Below are 21,427 nucleotides of genomic sequence, written 5' to 3'. Positions count from 1 at the left end.
TGATGATATTGCTTCTTAATTATACTTGTTGGCATGCTCATATGATGAATGTATGTAGTACAGTAGAGTTATTTGTATGACATTGAGCTCAGCGTTAAAAATGTGTTTCTGTCTTTAGTTTTTTAAGTAAAGATTGAAGAGCACATCATCAAGTCAAATATTCTAGTCGTACGTTCTATCAGAGTACATCTTAGATTATTGTAGGGGGTTATATATTAGTCATTGATCTTCTGTTTATTTATTCATAACTCTATTCGTTAAACTTGCTATTTATAATCAATTTTCAATATTCGAATTTCCTTATTTTATAAACTTAATTATTACTATTGGGGTTATAGTGATTATGATTTATGATTTTGAGTAAATATTTTTTTTAAATAGTTAGTCACTTTGATGATTTTATGTGACACTCGAATCTCCTAAATTTAAATTGGGCCAGATTATGATGTCATAATTCATTTGTAGGAACAAAATTTATATCTTTAAGGTTATTTATTTCCTTGATTTTTTATGACAAATCAACTCTTTTAAGGAGATATTTTGCGTCTTGTGTTTTAGGAGATTTCAAAAAATGAACCATGACTTGGGTAATTTCTCAATCAATATATATATTGAAGAATATCATATATTTTCATCCTTCTAGTTAGGATGTCAGAGACCACCTTCTCGTAAGTATGCATTTGATCTATAATAGACTTATCATTAATCATCTGAAAGTTCAAACATTCTTCAATGACATACTTTTTTATTCCAACATCATATGTTATGTAACACCCTAATCCAGTTCAACCCGAAGATCTATGGATTACAATGTTTTAGATAATTCTTTAAACTCAAATAGCTTTCTTCATATTGTTCTAAATTGCTGCTAACCGTCTCAGGATTCTTTATGCTCTATTAAAAATCAGGATATGAACCTTTAGAAACTATTTTCATGTTTTAATTTCAAGAGGCCTTCTTCTGGTTCTGCTGTTATTAGGTGATTGGATCCTTCTACCGGAATGGGTTGAAATACTCAACTGTTCCCAGTGAGCCTGATACACATGAAGATTTTAGACCCGACAAATAAGGTTCAGGATTCTGCTGCTGTTTCTTTTAAGGATATTGTTGAACAGGTAGGCATGCCCTTTGATATGTTAGGTATTATATAGACAAGCAGATTGGAACTTTCTTCCCCTATGTAGCTCAGAAGTTTTCTTTATTGCATAAGCTATGGTATTGATGATTGTGATTAACTGTTATTCTAGGATGTCAAGGAAAACCCTGTGATGATTTACATGAAAGGGGTACCTGATTTTCCTCAATGCGGATTCAGCTCTTTGGCAGATAGAGTGTTAAAGCACTACAGTATGTGTTAGTTGTGCGTGACAAGAATATTTTCCTAGCATCCCTATTCGGCTTTTGATTGGTAATTAACAAGTTCATGGATGATTCTGCATTTGTTTTACCTTGCTTATGCATCTCTCTGGATATGACTCATATTCTGTCTTTAGAATAAAATTACATGATCAAAAGGATTTACACCTGCTCTGTCTTTGATGAATGCTCCATGCATGTCCGTTTAACTTGATGTATTTTTGTTTTTATTTTGATAACAAATGCATTTAGCCGATTTATGTTCTTATCAAATTTCTGGCTGATGCAGATATTCCTCTAAGTGCAAGAAATATCCTGGAAGATCCTGAGCTGAAAAGTGCTGTCAAAGCCTTCAGGTAACTCCACTTTTATGATTGTTTTACTTTGAAGGCTAACCTAACTGTGATCTTGATAAAAACAAATGAACACTCAAAACTCTCCTTTTAACCTAAGGTCCTCTCGTTTTTGTGGTTTGAACATGATACCTTTTGTACTTATATTTTTTTTCTTAGTAAAATAACTTGCTGAATGCCGATAGCCATCTGTTAATGAAGCCTGTTCTGTGGCCTGGGTGGGCTGTCTATTTTTGTTCCATCAATATTTAATGTATCTTGTGAAAAGTGAAAAATTTCTTCAGAGTTATGGATTTCTGCTGGTTGATTCTATGCCAAATGTTTCCTTTTTTTCTCTATATTAAGCTTCCTGTTGATTCTGATTAACATTTCTTATATTTTGTATCTTCCATACTCCTTGTTTGCGTTTGGTTGAAGCAAAAGTCCGCAAAAAGTGAATAAAAAATATTTTATATGGCATTCGATTCAAGACACAACTCGAGTGCCTTTTTTTCTTTTACATCCTTTTAGTTTGAACATGAGGATGTTATACTGCTCGGAGGCAAAAATATTTGTTTCAACAGTGAGGATTAGGCTTGCATTTGGTGTTTCAGCTTCATGACTTGGATATGATTTTTCATTTCTAATTGTATTTCATTTTTTTTAAGTCCATTGATGCTAGTTTTATATGGGTTGATAGATGGTATCATTGTGATCAATTTGATAGATTTTCGTCCCAGAAGCTGTTAATTAGTACTCCGTAGATGATATTCATATAACACTTCTCTATGTTATTGCAGCCACTGGCCCACATTTCCTCAGATATTTATAAAGAGAGAGTTCATCGGGGGTTCAGATATAATTCTAGACATGCACCAGGTTAAGCCTTATTGCTTTTTGCCACGCTTTGCTCAACTTGTAAAGGAACCTTTATAGCCTATTTTCCCTGAACTCTTAATTTTTCTTAGGTTATTTGTGTCGGACAATATCTTCAACATACGGTCAGACATGAATATGAGAATATGAGCTTCCAAATAGCCTTTTTAAAATATTTAACAAATCTGTATCCAACTCCAGATAATGTTGCTTATAGCTGATGCATTGGTATATGTACTTGTTTAGAATGGAGAACTGAAAGAAAAGCTCAAGGATATCTCTGGCAATCCGAAGCCCGAATAAGTCGGTACTGAATCTCAAGATTGTAGTAGGTATTTTTGCTTATTTAAACTCCGTTTGTTGCTCTCCTTGTTGACTCTAAAAGATGATAAAGATATAAGGTTCCATACGTGATTATGTATGACGAACTTGACTTGTTAAAGGCTTTTAAATAATTAGAACATTTGTTCACCTGTATTCATTTGTCCTTGTGCCATATTTTGCTTCTTGAAAATAGATTGTATATGAGTGACCAGTCCATAACAATATTGGAACAACTGAACTGATACGATCAAATTTAGAAAATAGGAAGTTTTTCTTTGTATATGGATGATAGTTATCCACCATGGATTGTTTGTGTATACGATTAGGCATGCATCCAGGTGGATTATCTCCTATGCTTCTTCGGGTTTGTTTGTCAAGACCTGTATCATTGTTATCCTCAAATGGACTAGCTTCTGTCTAATCCTTGGAGTTCGAGGAGTCGAGAATTCCATCCAAAGAGAAGTTACGAGTTATTTGAAACTGCCTAAGTGAACCTATTCCATGAGTTAGCCGCCAATCTTCAGTCCGTCATGAGACCTCTGCCAGTTATATCCCGATGACCCTCGATGGTGCACATTAACAAGCCATTAATAGGGTCCCAACCCAAAAATTGAATATGTTCGTATAATGTGCTTCAAGCCAATTGCTTTCCATTTGGACTGTAACCGTAAGAACATCATGTGTACGAGGAAATGTTTCGACTGCACCTTTCCCTTCAAATACATCCCATTGCACAACCAAATGTCAATCAGTTTCCAAGGTCATTGAACACAGCTGTTGTTATCTTCTCCTTGGATACTGACACCAAATGAAGGCGCAGTTGCACACGACATCCGGCATTTGATATAATCCGGAAACCCCATCCGTGAATCCTACCACAAGAAGATTTTAGTGCCGTATGATGATCATAAGCGGTCACTTTTGCCGGAGTCTGCATAAAGCAATTTTTCCTCACCAATTTCCATTTGCCACCGCTCAAATACCTCTTACCTTCAGCAAGTCCATTTTCGTCACACCCCTTTTCCCACCTATGCCATCCCTCTCCAGTGTTCCAGGAGAAGGTGGCTGGTCATCTTCAAGACCATCATCACCAAAAATATGACTATCATCACTTCCATTATATCAACTCTATTACCCTTCTTATCAACTTGATAGTTCGATGTATCATGGAGCTTTAAGAACTAAATATTTTCTGTTGAAGATTGCATTAAAGCAATGAAATAGTTTTCATGAACCCCTATTGGTTGATGACACATAGTAAGCTTAAATCATATCAGAATCTTTGTGTATTGAGATGGAGAAATATTCCTGAGCTCTTTCCGATATGCTTTTCGGGTGAATTCTCCAGTCCCAACCAAAGCAGTGAACATCTAAGCTACAACCGGTGGAATTATACCTGATGTTGTTAAGTTGATGTAAATTTCTCAATTATAAGACCTGTGAATGGAATGCACATGGTAGGATCAAGTCATTATTCTGTTCTTTAGATTGACGCTTCACGCAGAGAGCTAACAAGAAGCTACTTAAATTTTAGCTAAGCACAGCTTTTATATAGCAATTAGAACACTGAAACAACCGTTCATCGAATGCTCTATTCATTTACACCCTTATGCACCAGAGACATTAATTTTCTATGTGTAAATCAGGCAGATGTTCATCGTATGTTCTGTCCTGCAACTTATTTCCTATTGTCACATTGGTCCTTAAGACATCAAGAAGCCTTCACTGTAATAAATTACTCGACATCAACAACACCGGAACCGAATTCTATAACTGCTAGACAGAGCTTCCATGAGTACAGGATGCTGATATGCTAGAAAAGAAAACAAATGAAGACAGAAGCCAAATGCCACTGGTTTCAAATATCAGTATGTTTTATTAACTAATACCAAAATGCTCTGAAAGTACAGCAGGCTAGGCTATTACGATCTACACCCTACATCAGTGCCGAGAAAGGCACCCGAAACTTTATTTTAAGGATGGGTAAAAATGCCTAAAGGGGATTTAAGAAGACTACTCAACTATACCATATACCCTAACAAACCATTTTGTTTACTACCTACTTGTACATATGCAGTTTTCTCTCTTTTCACTATTATCGCTTCAACGTGCTTCCTTACTCGGCTAGTTCGACGTAAAAACCGAGTCTTTGCTATATTTAGTGCAACCCATCGAGCCCCAGCCTTGCTGTCAGCCAATTGCAGACATCATTCATCTCTTTAGGGACAGTGTAATGACCAATCCTGCACAATCAGATCAAAACTTAAAATGTTGTCTGGTTTTGAGAATTAGCAATGAGTTTATTACTGTTATTATAAGAGCCTAAATAGTTACCCTTCATAATTTTTAAAAGTGAGGTTCCGGAATCCGGCCGCACTCAAGGAATGGGCAGATATTTCTCCATATTTGTAGGGGACAACATCATCACCTGCAGATATTTCCCTTGATTATCAAATATCAACCTTTCGAGCTTCATGGATCCATGCAAAAGATAGGGTATATTCAATGGATAAGTTGCACTATTTGCTTAAAAGAGACAGAGATTGATACAAGTTCCATGGCCAAGCATGACCGGCAATGTCGCAGCGCGCCTTGCTGCTTCATGTGATCCTTCTATTTTGTTCCTTAAGTACCTGCAAGGTAACATCTTTGATGAGCAAGTACTCGAATATTTTTTTTCTTCCAAAGCTTAAGGCTTCATTAAAGGTGCTCAACTATTCTATTTTTCCAAAATTAACTGGGAACAACGTAGATGCCATACCTTGAACCTGGAAGCCATCCACTTAGTCCAACAATTGCCCTTAGGTTGATGTTGTACGGATTTCCATTTCCATACCTTCCCACAACAAAAGCAGTTGCAGAGTAAAGGGCCATTGCAGCACCCATACTAAAGCTTCCGATTCCGACCTTAACTGCCAAAACGAAACCGATAAGACAGTTTTTCATTTGAACTCATGGAGACAGACTATTCATTTGTAGATGATAAAGCTCTTCAAAATACCATCAGATGGCTCTGTTGACAACAAGTTTGCAATATGAGCTGCTGAGGCATCTAAACCCTCCCAATCATCTGGACCATCTGCTGACAACTCACCGACATCGAACCCTGGTGCAACAAATTTTGATTACATCAGTGTCAAATGCCATTGCATCACTTTACTTACAGGATATACATACACACACACATAAATAACATACTGTTTATGTCATAAACCAGATGATAGAACCATTTTTCTCTTACATGCAGTGCAAGGAAATCCCCCTAGTAAAGCCACGGGACGAGTCGGAGCAGTCGGGCAAATCCATTTTATCTGACATATGAGAATCATTTTAAGTATTGGAGGACAAAGCAATTTGTATACAGAACCAATATAAGCACACTTACATTTGGAAGAGGAAGACTTTCCAAGAGTTGGGACCAGCTGCAACATAACAGAAATAATATAAGGACTAGAAGTGGTGCTTCTTTATAATTAACTGTATATTTTCCTACATAAAGATGAGAATTTCAGCTTTCTGTAATTTCATTTGAAGTCGTATAATTTTTTATTCTTAAAGATGAAGGTGATTATAGGAATCAAATGAGTTCAGCCAAGAATCCCAAAGCCAAAACCTGCAACTTCGTCACGCTTGTCCATGCAAGGTGATCAGGAAAAAAGGAAAATAGTAAAATCAGTTTTACTTTGAATCCAAAACTTATACTTTACCTCTTTGGGATTAAAATAAAGAATGAATATGCTTTACCTAAAGGTAATGTTTTGTTAATTTGGCATGAGAAGAAAGTTTAGTTTTGTGTCCCCTTGTCTATGAACATGGAATATGCTCTTTTAAAACATTTGAGGCTTCCCAAATTAAGCTTAACATCAGATGAGACAGAAAAGGAAGAATAATACATTGAGGACAAAAAAATTAACAATGGAAATAACAGCTTGACATGGTCCTCCTACCATTAAACATGCAAAGATGTTGAAATTCTCAAACAGCTTTCATTTTCTTATTTAGTGATTCACCAACTCCATTCTATTGATACAGAGTTTGTACTTAAAATACACTGTATCTAAAGTTCTAGGCATGTTAAGGATACGAGAAACTTGAACAAATGCTTAACTCAAAATTATCATGTTACTTAAACAGCTTGTTTGTTAGTAATGAAGTGATCGATGCAAGAGTTTGTGAATCCGAACAAAGGGTTTGAATTTGATGATCAAAAGGGTCTATAGCAACAGAAAAATAAAAGGAAAAGGGAGCAATACGTTGAGCCATTGTCGCCGAGCCCATGAAGCCATACTATGGTAGCCTGGTGTTTCCCTTTCGGTCGAACCACATGTGTCCTTCCGAATTCAAATGTCCTTGCAGTTCTACTACCTAAAGATCAGCATCAATGGAGCTCAACTATCATCAGCAATATCTATATCTTACATCAATTGATGAAGTGCAATGATTCGAAATGAGAAAGAGGGTAAAACAATAAAGAGAGGAACAAACCTGAGCCCATGGTATTATGTGAATAGTTGCTCATTTTGTGTTTTCTTGAGAAACTACACTAAACAATCCACCTTATAGCAAAATCTGAGAAGATGTGATACGATGAAGAAAACACATAAGAGAAAATGACTATTTATAACCAAATGTGCAGTGTGGAAATGGAATAAAACAGACATAGACCCTAAAAATTGACTAGAAACCTCAAAGAAAATGGCATCCTTGAAAATGACAAAAGCAAGAAATCTTTTGAATATCACAGAGAGAATCCGAGCACCAGGGCAGAGCACCATCATCCATCCCTTAATAGAGATTTGCAAACACAGAGGAGAATCTATGCTTGTAGGCAGTGGCCAAAAAATAAAGCAAACAACTCAAGAGAATACTACTGTAAACAAGAAAAGAATAACCTAAATTTGAAAAAAGATTACATCTTTTCTCCAATCATTTGTTTATCAAATCTTTTTGTGATTTGATCGATACCCATTAAGCAGAAAGCTTACAAGTTTCGAACTTCCATGCATCCTTAAAATCCCTTTTTTTCTGGTGTAGTGGAGATATACAGAGTGACACTAGTTGAGTTTCATTTTGATTTCCCTTTCATCTGTGAACTTCAACTTCTCAAGGTCATTTTTTCAGAATTGTGATAAACATATATACATGCAATTACAAATGAGATTTAAGTATAAACTAACTCTTTTTTATAAAGTTTTCCCTGAATTAGCACTGCTGCCATTGATTTGCTGAGTTACAGTTGACCACCATTTTCACTAGTTTCATGTTCAATAAGTTCAGTGTTTGTGAACAAATATTATTTCATCACTTTTAACGTATGAAATAATGCAGCTGTTCATATGCAGCATCCAAAGAAAATTTATGTTTTTTTGACGAAATTTTATATACAGTCCTTGTCTGTCATATGTATATGCACTCGTCAGCTTAATCTTATCATATTCAAGATGTCATTCATCTTTAGCCTACTGGCTTCTAGCTGTAGTGCTCTATAACCAAAAATTCTCTTATTTATTAACTCTATATTTCATGTCCGTTCATGTGTATTTTACAATCATAAAGAATTTTGTTGGTTATTAAAAATGCTTTTTCCGACAACTCATTGAATGGTCTTAAGGTAAAAAGGAATCTTATTCTTCCTAGAGGATTCGAACTCAAACACGTGTAATATCAACAGAGTAGAAAAATTTCTAAACATATACTACTTTACAATTATAATGTACTATTAAAATATACCTTTCTAAAAACCCTATATTTAACTGGTTGACTACTGCTGACATGGCAAGCCATGGTTGATTAATGTGGCGAATGGAGGCATCTAATTACTTTTTAAATCAACTTTTTGAATTATTTTTATTTTATTTTCCATCCCTTCTGGGAGAAAACATTGGGCAAACTTTTTCATTGTCAACTCCTCCTTTACCCTACCATACACTCATTTGTGGCAAGAATCAACCAATAAGTATATATTAAGATATTGGTATGATAATTATATATATATATACTTATTTGACTCTTGGCTTATCATAACTGGAAAACAACATCTGTTGTTACCACCACCCTGAGTTTAGTCTAATTTGTATCAATGAATATACATTAAACCCTCAGGCTTAATTCAGTAATCATTCAAACTCTTTTAGTTGCATCAGTAGTAAAAAAAAACTATTATTTTCTTTAGAGTGCGGGTTTGAGCAGCTGCTTCTACATCAGCAGGGAGTGTATGCGTTGTCTATAGTAAAAAGAGATTATGAACATATACTATTTTGTAATCACCTCATACTATTAAAAAACATTTAATCACTCTTTAAATTAAAAAAAATATGAACTCTCCAATAAATTACTTCAAAAATCTCATCTGCAAAGCTGGCTCCCACAATTGCAGTGAAAATGAAATATTAAAAGATTCTCCTGGAGAAAAGGAATGGTGGTTTTGGTGAAGTAACGACTATGAGTGAAAAATAAACTAATGAGTGAGCGTGGGATAAAGATGGAGGTCCATTTTATAATTAATTGATATACAAGAAAAATATATAAATCAAGTGGTGATGATGCTTGTCTTGTTACCTTGATGGAAAATACTTGGCCATTTGAATGGATCTCACATAGGGTGGAGAGTAGCATTGATTCAATGCCTAGTGGAACAATAAAATAAGAAAAAAAGTAATATTATACGCTACGCGAGGGATACGAAGTTAAGAAAATACAATAAAAATCTAAAGAATACGAAATTACAAAATCTCAAGTGGTGTGAAATTAGATAATCAACAGAAAATATCTAAATTATATAAGAATTTAAATTTTTCACCGTATCCCAGTCTTCTCGATTCATCTATGTACGTAAAACACATAATAACGTAAATTAAACTTATACATTGTGAATAAAGTGTAAGCATTAGCATAATATTATCTACTGATAAAAAGGTGGGTCTCTCATCTCATGCATGAACCAGAGAGAGAGGGGAAACACATAGAATGTATAGGGTTTCCTGTCTTTGCAATGCACATTATTTTGCAATTGGAAATAATTTATTTAGTGAATGTAGGTTAAAGATTAGTGATGGAAGAGACAATCAAGCTAGGCAGTCTAATTTGATTATTCCTCTTGGATATGTTTGAAAATTTATCATGCCCATGTGACATGTTCTAAAAAAAATATATAATTTTATAAAATTTATCATGTTCTCGTAACAAGTTTCAAATTACTATAACAAATGTCATAGATTTCTAAATTCTAAATAATTTTTCACCATCCGCATTTTCCTAATTTTTTTCGCCCACAATATTTAAAAAAAATTATAGATGTAAATAATTGTATATTGATCAACTAATGATAATTTTATTATTTCATTTAAAAAATCATGTATTTAAAAGATTATTATTTTAACAGGTAACCATAGATTATTGTTAAAAATAAACCCTTTAATATATGTCTTTAATACCAAATAAAGAAAATCTTCAAAATTAAATTACAAATTATAATTGAAATAGATTAAGAATTTATTCTATAATTAACTTTATTTTTATTAACTTGGAGATTCGAGAGGCTGCTATTCCATGTAGCTTTTATCCTAGGCTCCTAGACACTAATAGAATACATCTTTTGTACTTATTTACTTATGGGTAACCTACACTGGTAACTACCAAGTTTTCAAGATGCTTTCACTTTGCTCATTAAACATTTAAAACTTGCACTTCAGTCATTAAGCTTTTAATTCGTTTTCATTAGGATCACTATCATTTGAAAATACTCACAAGACATGTTAAGGTATATTCCCCCGAATAAAATCCTAATTTTCTAAATTTAAAGTCACTAAAAATATTGAGTTTTCGATGAACGGAGTGGTTGTCGATCAATCTCGTGGTCGTCATATCACCTTTGAATTAGATGATGCTAATCTTTTGATCAAACGGATCCTTTCCACCATTGGGATTGATCGAAAACTACTCCGATCATCAAAAATTTGGCCTTGGTCAAGGCTGTAAATTTAGAACCCTAGGATTTTTCAGAGAAGAAGACTTCAATATGTCGGATCAGTAATTCTTAACAATAGTGGTCATAACAAAAGTGAATTAAAAGTATAGTGATTATAATATAAGTTCTAGAAGTTCAATGTCCAAAGTGAAAGTATCTTAAAAGTTTAGTGACTACCGGTGTAGATTTCCCTTTATCTATTTATGGAAACCATGCAGGGAGGCAAATTGCCGTGTGGAAACAAGCCCTTAAAAAGAAGGTAAGTTGCCGTGTGGAAGAACCCCTTAGAAAGAGAGAATATGGAGATTTTGGCACCTTCATCAAAGATTGTGTATATTCCTTGTTAATGGTTTGGAAAAATGTTCTCTTCTCTTTTCCGGTTTTCCCTTTTCTCACTGACAGATGGTGAGCCTACCTATGATTTATGAGGTCCGGACCCCTAATATTTTCAGATAATTCTAAGGAACGACAGTGTAATAAAAGGCTAAAAAATGGCGTAACCAAAAATATTTAAAGGAACTTAATGAAATAGGCTAAGCATTGTCGGAAATATTAAATTAAGTGTAATATATTAAGTTCCATGTAGTCTAGGAAACAAAAGAATGGCTTAATCGGGTAAGTTATATTACCGGTTAGTATCGAAACAAAAGAATGGCTTAATCGGGTAAGTTATGTTATCGGTTAGTATCGAAACTGAGGACCGATTATTGTTATAGGTTGAAGGAATGGGAATTGATTGTTGTTAGTAAACCAGGCGAAATGTGATATTATATGTTATAGGGGAAAATTGAGTTGTAGATAATTTTATAGGTTGTACATGATAAGTGACTGTACTGAACCGTTATTGATATAAACGGTTATGAGAAGCATTTAATGTTATATTTACATAACAGTTTATAACAAAAATTGCTGTTGAAATCTGTTTTGTATTGTAATAATTGAATGTAAAGGAAGAAGATAAAGAAGAAGATGGAATCAGTCGATGAAATGAATGAAATGGGAATTTTTGACATGGAAATCATGCTTCGAGAAGAGGGAGAAGATGTTTTTCAAGACCAGGATACGACTGAGACATAAGGAAGGCCGAAGAAACCAATGTGCGCATATATACATTTTTAGTAAGTGACCATGTATTTGTCTGCAACTTGTTTGAAAGGTTATTATTGATTAAAAGTATAATAGATAATTATATTGATGAGAAATTGAAATGTTTATAGTTTGAAGGAATGTAGACGTTTGGAGGGAGTTTCAAAAAATGATAAGAAGATTGGTTCTGTTTGTAAGTGAATTGAATTGAGAATGTTATAGAGATGGATTGTTATTAACATTATTGATAAAGCAACGTTGATCGCAGGTGAGAAAGGAAGCGATGACAAAATAGAAATTGATGAGAGAAAAGGAGAAAAAACCTTATGTAAAAATGAAGGAGAAACAAACAAAAGTTTATAACGCATGGGTGAGTGGACATGAGAAAAAGGTATTCTGAATATTTTCAAGGAAAAAAGTAAATTTTTAAATGTTTTGTATAACATAACATAACACAATTTTTAGTTTTTAAATAAATGTAGGAAGTGTTTACAAGATTTCATGCTTTGATGGAGGACTTGAAAGGAAGGGGAAACCTCGATGTTGTGAAAGAATTAGGTTTTGAGAGTTTGATTGAGGTAAAGGGACAACAAATCCATAGGGAGTTGTGTCGGGAGTTGTTTGAGAAATTTGATACTAAAAATCGTATGCTTCATTTTGGTGGCTATCATTCTCCTATGGGGGTTGCACAAGTTGTAGTCGTGTTGGGGTTAAAAAATGAAGGGACATGTATTGAAGAAGTTTTTTAGAGGGAGGAGTGGAAAGAACAAAGCAGTTAATATAAAGCCAAATGTTACATTAGTTAAGCTTGAGGCTAAGATTAAAAGCAGAAAATTTGTTGGTAATAATCTGAAGGCTAGAGTTTTATTGTACGTTCTTGGAATATTTCTTGCCCCAACGGGTGATACATCCCTAAGAACGGACTATCTGAAGCTTCTGTGTGACGAAGGGATGAAAGGAAAATTAAATTGGGTGAAATTCGTTGCAAACAAATTGATAGAGGCAATAGTGATTTTTCAAAAGCCCGAAATACACAAATACTTGCAAGGTTGCCTTGCAATATTAGAGGCAATATTGATTTTTTTTGTTAAAATATTTATTTAAGTGAATGGAGTTGTGGAGGTAAATTGATTAATTTCCTTTGGAATTCAGATTTTATTATTTGATTTTTGGTCGAATTCTACAAGTGTCCTGACCTACCAAAAAAATGAGATTCAATGCAACTTTGCATAGGGCAAGGATGAGGTGGTGCGAGTTATGAACAAGCTAAAATCGAAAAGAAAGACAAGGAAAGAGAAATAATAACAATGAGGTTTTGTTATGAATCATTGAATAACCTTGTTTAACATTGTACTCTAATTTTGTAGAGTGCTCCGGTGGAGGAAGAGAATATTGGAGAGAAAGATGGTTGTAAGGGGACTTCCTTGAATGAGATTAGGAAAGACAAACATGACGTGGTAATGTCTGAGTTACTACAAATAAAATGAATTATTTTAGAGGTTTGTGATAGACAAATGAGAATGGAGGAAGTGATGGATAGCCAGAAATTCGATGGGAAGGAGTTAGGTAAGAAGAATAAAGTCAGTTTCGATGGCATGTCAGAAGAAGTTGACAAGATGAGAAATGAAATGAATGAGGTGATTACTGCTATTGGTGAAATTGGGGAAAATGTCTCGATGGGTTTAGGGAACTAAGGGAAGAAATTACTGAGATAAAGAACTTTTTGTATCAATTGACAAGATTTAAATAGATAAATATCGACATTAACATATCAAAGTTCTGATATTTTCGAATCCCAACTTATCTTAAACGGTTTTACACAAAAAGGTATCGAAATTATAAAATAAAGTATCGTTATTTCATATTACGATCGATTCTTTTCACACTCTCTCCATGCAACCGTGTTTCTCAGTGTAGTCGTAACATTTTAAGCTTTTTCCTTAAAAGATAAAAAGTATCAAATATTGCACAATACATATCAATATTTTCAAGACAGTTGTAATCTTTCACTTCTTCATTATTTTAACTTATCGATAATAATATTCAAAGTATCGATATTCTAACATTCGAACTGCTTCTGCTTTTCGTTATTCCCAAAATCTATTTTATGTTAATACACAAGTTGACATTACAAGTCGTAATATATTTCCTTTAGAACCGTGATATTTGGGGGTGCAACCATATATATATACCAAATCTTAAAAGTTTATGCTCTTAACCTATTTGATTGTTGTGGGGAACGCCAAGGCTCCATCAGCTAAAACTTTCATAATACTTTTGCTGCAATCGTTTTTATTTTTTAAAATGATAATATTCCAGATTGCAACATGCTTTCTTTGGGGACCATGACATTCTGGACGCAATCTATTCTATTAATACACAAGTAGACATTAGAAGTCGCAACCTATTTCTGTTAAAGCCGTGACACCGTATCTATATACCAAATCGTAAAAGTTTGTGCTCTTAACCTATTTTATTTTCGTGGGGAACGCCAAGACTCCATCAGCTAAAACTTTCATAATACTTTAGACGCAGTCACTTCTATTTTTTTAAATGATAATATTCCAGATTGCAACATGCATTCTTTGGGGGCCATGACATTCTGGGCGCAATCTATTCTATTAATACAGAAGTTGACATTACAAGTCGTAACTTATTTCCTTTTGAACCGTGATATTCTGGGGTGACACCTTATCTATATACCAAATTGTAAAAGTTTGTGCTCTTAACCTATTTGATTGTCGTGGGGAACACCAATTCTCCATCGGCTAAAACTTTCATAATACTTTAGGTGCAATCGTTTTTACTTTTTAAAATGATAATATTCTAGATTACAACATGCTTTCTTTGGGGGCCATAACATTCTGGGCACAATCTATTCTATTAATACACAAGTTAACATTACAAGTCGTAACCTATTTCCTTTAGAACCATGATATTATGGGGCGCAACTGTATCTATATACAAATCGTAAAAGTTTGTGCTCTTAACCTATTTGATTATCGTGGGGAATGCCAAAGCTCCATCAGCTAAAACTTTCATAATACTTTAGGTGCAATCGCTTTTATTTTTTAAAATGATAATATTCCATATTGCAACATGCTTTCTTTGGGGGGCCATTACATTCTGGGCGCAATCTATTCTATTAATACATAAGTTGACATTACAAGTCACAACCTACTTTCTTTAGAGTTGTGATATTTTGGGGCACAACCGTATCTATATACCAAATCGTAAAAGTTTGTGTTCTTAACCTATTTGATTGTCGTGGGGAATGCCAAGGCTTCATCGGCTAAAACTTTCATAATACTTTAAGCGCAATCACTTTTATTTTTTAAAATGATAATATTCCATATTGCAACATGTTTTCTTTGGGGTCATGACATTCTGGGCGCAATCTATTCTATTAATACACAAGTTGACATTACTAGTCGTAATCTATTTCCTTTAGAACCGTGATATTCTAGGGCACAACCATATCTATATACCTAATCGTAATACTTTATGCTCTTAACCTATTTGATTGTTGTGGGGAACTTTAAGGCTCCATCGGCTAAAACTTTCATAATACTTTAGGCGCAATCACTTTTATATTTTTTAAAATCATAATATTCATGCTTCTAGAATTTAAATTAATTAAATCTATCACGTTATTTAAAACTTGTTCTATTACTTTGACTCATAATTATTATGATTCTGAGTTAAAATATTGTAGTTTGCACTTTTAACTTGTAACCCTTTCTACCTGTCACATCGTTAATTAGCCTTATTTTAGGCGCCGCACACCATAACCCCTAATAATCTCACTATTTTATTGGATATATTTCACATCTGATCTAAGATATTGTTAAAAAAACTTTCTTCAAATTTGATGGACGATAAAGCCAAACTCAGAAAATATGTATATATAAGTTTAAGTTGTCGAAACTTCAGTGGTTATTTTGTAATTTTTTAAATTTAAGTGACTAAAATAAAAACCTTTTACAATTGATTTTAGGGTAAAGTATACAAATGGTCCCCGACTATAAGATATTGCTTTATTAAGTCTCTCGACTATTAAAAGTAGTGTTGTTTTGTTGAGTCTCTTAACTATTAAAAGTTAAAAAATAGCCATTCGATTATTCATTATCGTCCTTTTTCGTTAAAAAATTGACGGTCGTCTGAGTTGGAAGCTAACATGATGACTGCAATATGATAATTTTTTGAGATTTTATGATCATATTTTATCATATCACAGCCTGTAGATTACCATTCAGCTCAGAATACCGTAAAATTTTATCGGAAAAGGATGATTTTTGGGAATAATAAATAGACGTGTGACCATTTTGTAACTTTTAATAGTCGAGGGACTCAATAAAGTAATATTTTATAGTTGAATGATCATTTTATAACTTTTAATAGTCGGATGTCTTAATAAAATAGTAGGCCATAGTCGGGAGACCATTTATATAATTTACCCTTGATTTTAATGTGTTGTTTTTCATGGATACAGCCAAACTGCCATGTGGAAAGAGAAAGACGTGAAGGTATACGGAGGTTTGTTAAATATCTGTCTCGGCACGTTCAATGAGATTGTGGCATATTCCTTGTCAATGACTCAATGGAAGGGGAAACGAGTGAAATATGTTCCATCTCTTTTTACACATCTCGTAGTTTTATAATACTATTATTTTAAAATTCTGTAATTTGATCTCATTTTAATTTAAAATAATATAATATTTTATTAATTATTTAATACTTTTTATTAATTTTGAGAATAATTTAATATAAATATTAAAAAATTATTAAATTATTATGATAACTTGATAGAATATATAAATTTTAAAATTAAAACCATTATCGGATTATGTAATATCATCATTTTTATTAAATCAATAATCTTATTAAAATGATGGAATGCTAAAATAGGAAAAAAAATACAAGTTAGATGTGATTTTGAAAAGAAAAGAAAAACAGAATATAACGTTAAATATGATTTTGAAAAGAAAAGAAAAACATAATATAACGTTAAATATAATTTTGAAAAGAAAATGACTGAGTAATCTAAACAAAAATCAGAAAATAGATTGGGTATAAAATAAGAAAAGTTTTTAAAATCCTCAAATAAATAAATAAATAAATATATCTTGGCAAATATGCATAAAGCTATTGCTAAGGCAGAGAAATTGAGCATAAAAATTATTAAAAAATTAATTTTTTTCCAGAAACCTACAAAGGGAAGCAACAGTGAAAAGGAATTGTAGTAGTAACATAGAATCCAAATGCTTGAAACAATACAAATACGATGACATTATCCTTCAAAACTTGACAATGGAAGTTCACTGTTCGAATGGAAAATGATGGACATAGATCTATTTATTTATTCGCCGATGCATTTCAAGTTAACTAAGTAGATCTCATGCTTGTGTATCAGTCTTAAAGTACCACTTTGCCCAAAGAAGGTGCACTGTATATGAAACATCAATCCATCATCTTCTGCAATTTTATTCCAACAGGAAAAACCTGAAAGCTGGAGTTAGTGATGATCATCGTCGCCGTGTCCGTCTGGAGGTCCTCCAGGTCCCACAACTTCCAGCTGCAAAACAAAAATGTGAATTATTAGAGATGTCCTACAATGCTGGAAACAAACGAGAGCTGTTTCTCGATTGGTTAAACAAGGCTGGAGCTAACGAGGGTTGCTTGAGAATATACTAAAACTATTTACGAGTTTCGCAATGCTCCAAATCATTAGAAATTTAATTCAAATCTTCAAGGTTTTGGCTAAATCCATCTATGGGCTGACAGAAATACCTAAATGGGATTCAGATCGAATGAATGCAAGTGCATTGACATTTACATGCAACTCAAATACATCAGCACAAGATTATGACATAAGGAGTGAATGTTCTCTGGTTCATGATATCCGCTTACCACAAAATACTGCGAGCAAACTGGGCACTCGTGTGGCTTGCCTTTCTCCAGCCAGAACCAGACCACATCATGCTCCTCCTCTGGCATTTTTTAACAAAGAAAATCAAATGAACACAAGTACTGTTAAGAAGAATGACTCGATTCCGTACAAATCTGAGAGAAGCATACAAGAACCTAGAAGTGCAGAAACAGAGAATTGATGAAGCGAACATACCGCCTTCACCTCCTGGGCAGCCAACTATTCTCTTGTCATAATAGGACTTGACAACAGCAGGAGCATCCTACAGGCAGATAAAATAACTTCTACCATCAAAAACCAAGTCATGACATCACTCTTATGATTTCAGTAAATGGTCAAAATTCCTGGTTTCTAGCAGAATAAAAAGAATAACTGTAAATAACGTTTCAAACTAAAAATGATAAATTACATAGAAGATTATTTCTTAGCCATGATCCGACATAAATGGACAAAATACTGCAGTACATCAATATGAAGAAAAAAACAGAATTAAAATCAATTTTTCCTCCTGCACTTTCTACGATGTCGAGAATATTCTAGTTTCCCAAGAAGTGATACGACTATCTAGAAAGCAAATTAAACCGTGCCATTTTAATGTTGCTGAAAAGAAAATATTAGAGAATAGAGACCCGGGATTGGCATATGGATTTTTACACACCATGCCCCATGGAGGGTCAAGGTTCACAGTTCAAGAGTCCCTACCACTCAGGCCTACTCCACCCATGACCAGAGGCCCAGAAGAGAAAGGATCAAATAGAAACTTACTTGAGAAAAACTAGGTTAAAGGAATCATACAAGTTACACCAAAAGTCATTAAGCCCAAGATTGAATTAAAAACCAAAAGATAACACTCTAGCAAACAATCAACAGATACTGGAATGAACCATTGGAAATTATTTAATAACATTGACAAAGTATGTTGCCAAAAGTACCAAAATAATGCAACTGGTAACATCATTTTTGCAAACATGCACTCACACCATGAAAGTGTGAAACATCTAATCAAATATCCAAGGATAAAAAAGTAGTTTCAGTATAAATCAACGACAGGTAAACAATAAACCCATTTAAATATAAGGGCACAGATTCCAAGTACTTGAAGCCATCAGAAACCAAACAAAGGAATAAATGCAAATGCAAGAAAAATGTAGTAGTAATTCATAGCAAAAAAGAGGGAATGATCATCAGTATTTCAACACCGTAAGCCATCGGTTCCATATAAGATGATACAGACATGATCAAATCAATCAGTGTTCCTCAATTGTAATAGACTGTGAGAAATATTCGCAACTAACCTTTGTGCCAAAGGAACCTACAGGATTGTTCACATCTTCAAGGATTTTCTTTCCCTAAACAAGATGACACAAAAAAGAAAAACCAGAATGAGAAAGCAACATAGTGTTTAAAACAACACAGACAAATCGAATCTTGAATCGTAGCAAAGTAACACCAGAATCCAGAAGAAAGTATAACAGAGAGAGAGAACGGAAAAGGAAAAGTAACCTGGAGCTCGGACTCAAGCTCCTCGCGCTCGTGACCAGTAGCAATAGGCATTACATCCTCAACTCTTTTCTTCACAGAAGTATCCGCTACACAATCCAAACCAATCGAAATAAAAAACAGCAAAAACAAAATCGGGAAAATCAACAAACACTCAAACAGCAGTGTTTTCCGGTATAAACTAAACCTAGCATAACCTCTTCTTCTAATTTCGAAGCACAATAATAAATGATCTAAAATATTCATACGGACAGCAAATAACTATTTAAACGACTATCAAAAGGAAGCAAAGCTTGAAATATATTAAAAAAAATGAATTGCGGACGAGGATCTGATGAAACCAAGGTTACCTGACTCGGCGGAGAAACGTCGAATGAGGAGAGAAGCAGAAGAGGAAGGAGAAATGTGAGATTTGAATGGAAGAGGCGCCGTTTTAGAAACGGCTCGGCATGGAAGTGCGGATAGAGATTTGAACTGTGAAGTGAGTAGCCTTCTCCACATATTTCGGAACTCAAAGGGATTTTGCTCGGTTGCTTTGGTGATCTCAGGTCTCGCCCAGGTCAAGAAAAGCTACTGCAAATTTGTTTATTTGTTAATGGGGTGTCAAAGGAAAGGGGAGGAGGCTGCAGATGATGATGGATGGGGTCTGCTATTGGTTTATTTGGGTTACTGGGCGCGTGCTGATTTCGTTACACGTGTGCGGTTTGGGGGAGATTTTCGGGTTTCCGGTGCGGTTCGCGTTTTAATTCTCAGGCTCCGGTCAAGTGTTGCCCCTACAAGTTTTAATCTCGGCAATTGCAGCTGTTGGTAAATTTTTATAAATGTTAATTTATTTTTGTTTATTAAATTAAATAAATAAATAAATAAAAATAAATTTCTTTTATATTTTTAATAAATAAATAAGTACGAATAGAGGCCTATTCGGTCCATTTATATTTCAAATATTCTCGTTTATAATCTTTATTTATCTGGTTATCCTTTCCCTTTTTTAACATTTTCTTACATTTTAAATAGGGTAACTTACCCGGGTGGTTAGTTAACTATTGTCTCCCTTTTATTTTGATCATCGATATTTTGATTTTGTCAATTAGACCACCTAATTATTTAAATGGTTCAATCAAACTACATGCCGTTAAAATTTAACAGAGAAGATGATGTGATTGTTAAAAATTTTAGTATCATTGCACATTTCATATCTATTGCTTATATATTATATCGATTTGGTCCTAATTTTAATAAATTAACATGGATCAAATGTGTAAGTATATCAAAAAATTTAATCGCCACATCATCTTCTCCGTTAAATTTTAATGGCATGTGACTTGATTAAACTATTTAAATATTTGGGTGGTTTGATTGACGAAATCAAAATATTGGTGGTCAAAATGGAAAATGACAATAATTGAATGGTCACCCATTAGTTGACTCTTTTAAATATTAACGAAAGTAGGAACTAAATTGAACACATGGTGAATTTTAGAGTTCAAATTGTGAAACCTAAGAAACATAAGAACTAATGACATAATTTCATCATTTTTCTGATCATATAAACAAACGTGTTCGCAAATTTCTTGACGAACACTAAATGAACATGTTCGTCAACATTAAACAAACATGTTTATGAACGCTATACGAATTAAACACCTTAAAAATAAACAAATGAATACAAATTCAAATATAAATACTTTAAAAAAATAAACATAAACACAATCTCATTCGTTTAAACTTATTCATTAACACATTGTTGTGTGAGGACCAAGTGTTCCTTCTCTCTCACTTGCTAACCAATTGAATCTTGGCAATAACTCATTACTTCTTACTAGAATTGTAAACAAGTCAAGTCGAGTTCGAGTATTACTGAGCTTGATTCAAAAACTTTAAAATGGAGTTCGGCTCGGTTTGAAAACTTGCGAGTTTAAAATTTTCAAGTTCGACTCAAATTCAAAAACCATGAATTAAAGCTCGTAAAAACTCGAAATGAAAAAAAAAAATCTTAAACTTAAATCGATTAAAGTTTCAAACTTAAATTTGAATCTAAACCTTAAATACATGAAAATT

At 33.6% G+C, this 21,427-nt stretch overlaps 2 protein-coding genes and 1 pseudogene across 3 annotated transcripts; 1 reads left to right on the top strand and 2 right to left on the bottom strand.

Annotated features, from left to right (window-relative positions):
• Window positions 1-578: 578 nt before the first annotated feature.
• Window positions 579-3,048, top strand: LOC120137760 (annotated as a pseudogene).
• A 1,546-nt stretch (window positions 3,049-4,594) lies between these two features.
• On the bottom strand, window positions 4,595-7,578 carry LOC120137668 (acyl-protein thioesterase 1 homolog 1-like). The gene is made up of 9 exons (XM_039153368.1): window positions 7,374-7,578; window positions 7,142-7,253; window positions 6,274-6,310; window positions 6,130-6,199; window positions 5,890-5,994; window positions 5,650-5,800; window positions 5,439-5,521; window positions 5,223-5,316; window positions 4,595-5,131 (listed from the first exon to the last, which is right to left on the bottom strand). Exons 1-9 carry the CDS (start codon window positions 7,405-7,407, stop codon window positions 5,047-5,049), a joined length of 771 nt encoding a protein of 256 aa, XP_039009299.1. The 5' UTR covers window positions 7,408-7,578; the 3' UTR covers window positions 4,595-5,046.
• Window positions 7,579-17,270: 9,692 nt separating this feature from the next.
• On the bottom strand, window positions 17,271-20,102 carry LOC120137951 (cytochrome c oxidase subunit 5b-2, mitochondrial-like). 2 transcript variants are annotated; one of them, XM_039153588.1, is made up of 6 exons: window positions 19,720-20,102; window positions 19,373-19,458; window positions 19,186-19,218; window positions 18,065-18,131; window positions 17,851-17,930; window positions 17,271-17,515 (listed from the first exon to the last, which is right to left on the bottom strand). In XM_039153588.1, exons 1-6 carry the CDS (start codon window positions 19,868-19,870, stop codon window positions 17,456-17,458), a joined length of 477 nt encoding a protein of 158 aa, XP_039009519.1. In that variant the 5' UTR covers window positions 19,871-20,102; the 3' UTR covers window positions 17,271-17,455. The 2 variants fall into 2 exon arrangements, with proteins under 2 accessions (XP_039009519.1, XP_039009518.1); XM_039153587.1 differs by having other exon boundaries at window positions 19,165-19,218; window positions 19,720-20,101.
• Window positions 20,103-21,427: the final 1,325 nt, after the last annotated feature.

This window comes from Hibiscus syriacus, unplaced genomic scaffold, assembly GCF_006381635.1.
Source record: "Hibiscus syriacus cultivar Baekdansim isolate YM2019G1 unplaced genomic scaffold, ASM638163v2 tig00110676_pilon, whole genome shotgun sequence".
NCBI classification, from domain to species: Eukaryota; Viridiplantae; Streptophyta; class Magnoliopsida; order Malvales; family Malvaceae; genus Hibiscus; species Hibiscus syriacus.
This window is presented reverse-complemented; position numbering and strand designations above follow the sequence as displayed.

Coding starts and splice junctions, on each gene's coding strand:
- LOC120137668 (XM_039153368.1), bottom strand. CDS start 7,407: ATGAGCAACTATTCACATAATACCATGGGCTCAG. Junction 7,254..7,373: donor ACATAATACCATGGGCTCAG/GTTTGTTCCTCT, acceptor GCTGATCTTTAG/GTAGTAGAACTGCAAGGACA. Junction 6,200..6,273: donor AAAGTCTTCCTCTTCCAAAT/GTAAGTGTGCTT, acceptor CTCATATGTCAG/ATAAAATGGATTTGCCCGAC.
- LOC120137951 (XM_039153587.1), bottom strand. CDS start 19,870: ATGTGGAGAAGGCTACTCACTTCACAGTTCAAATCTCTATCCGCACTT. Junction 19,219..19,372: donor AGCTTGAGTCCGAGCTCCAG/GTTACTTTTCCT, acceptor CATCTTGTTTAG/GGAAAGAAAATCCTTGAAGA. Junction 18,132..19,164: donor TAGGTTCCTTTGGCACAAAG/GTTAGTTGCGAA, acceptor ATCTGCCTGTAG/GATGCTCCTGCTGTTGTCAA.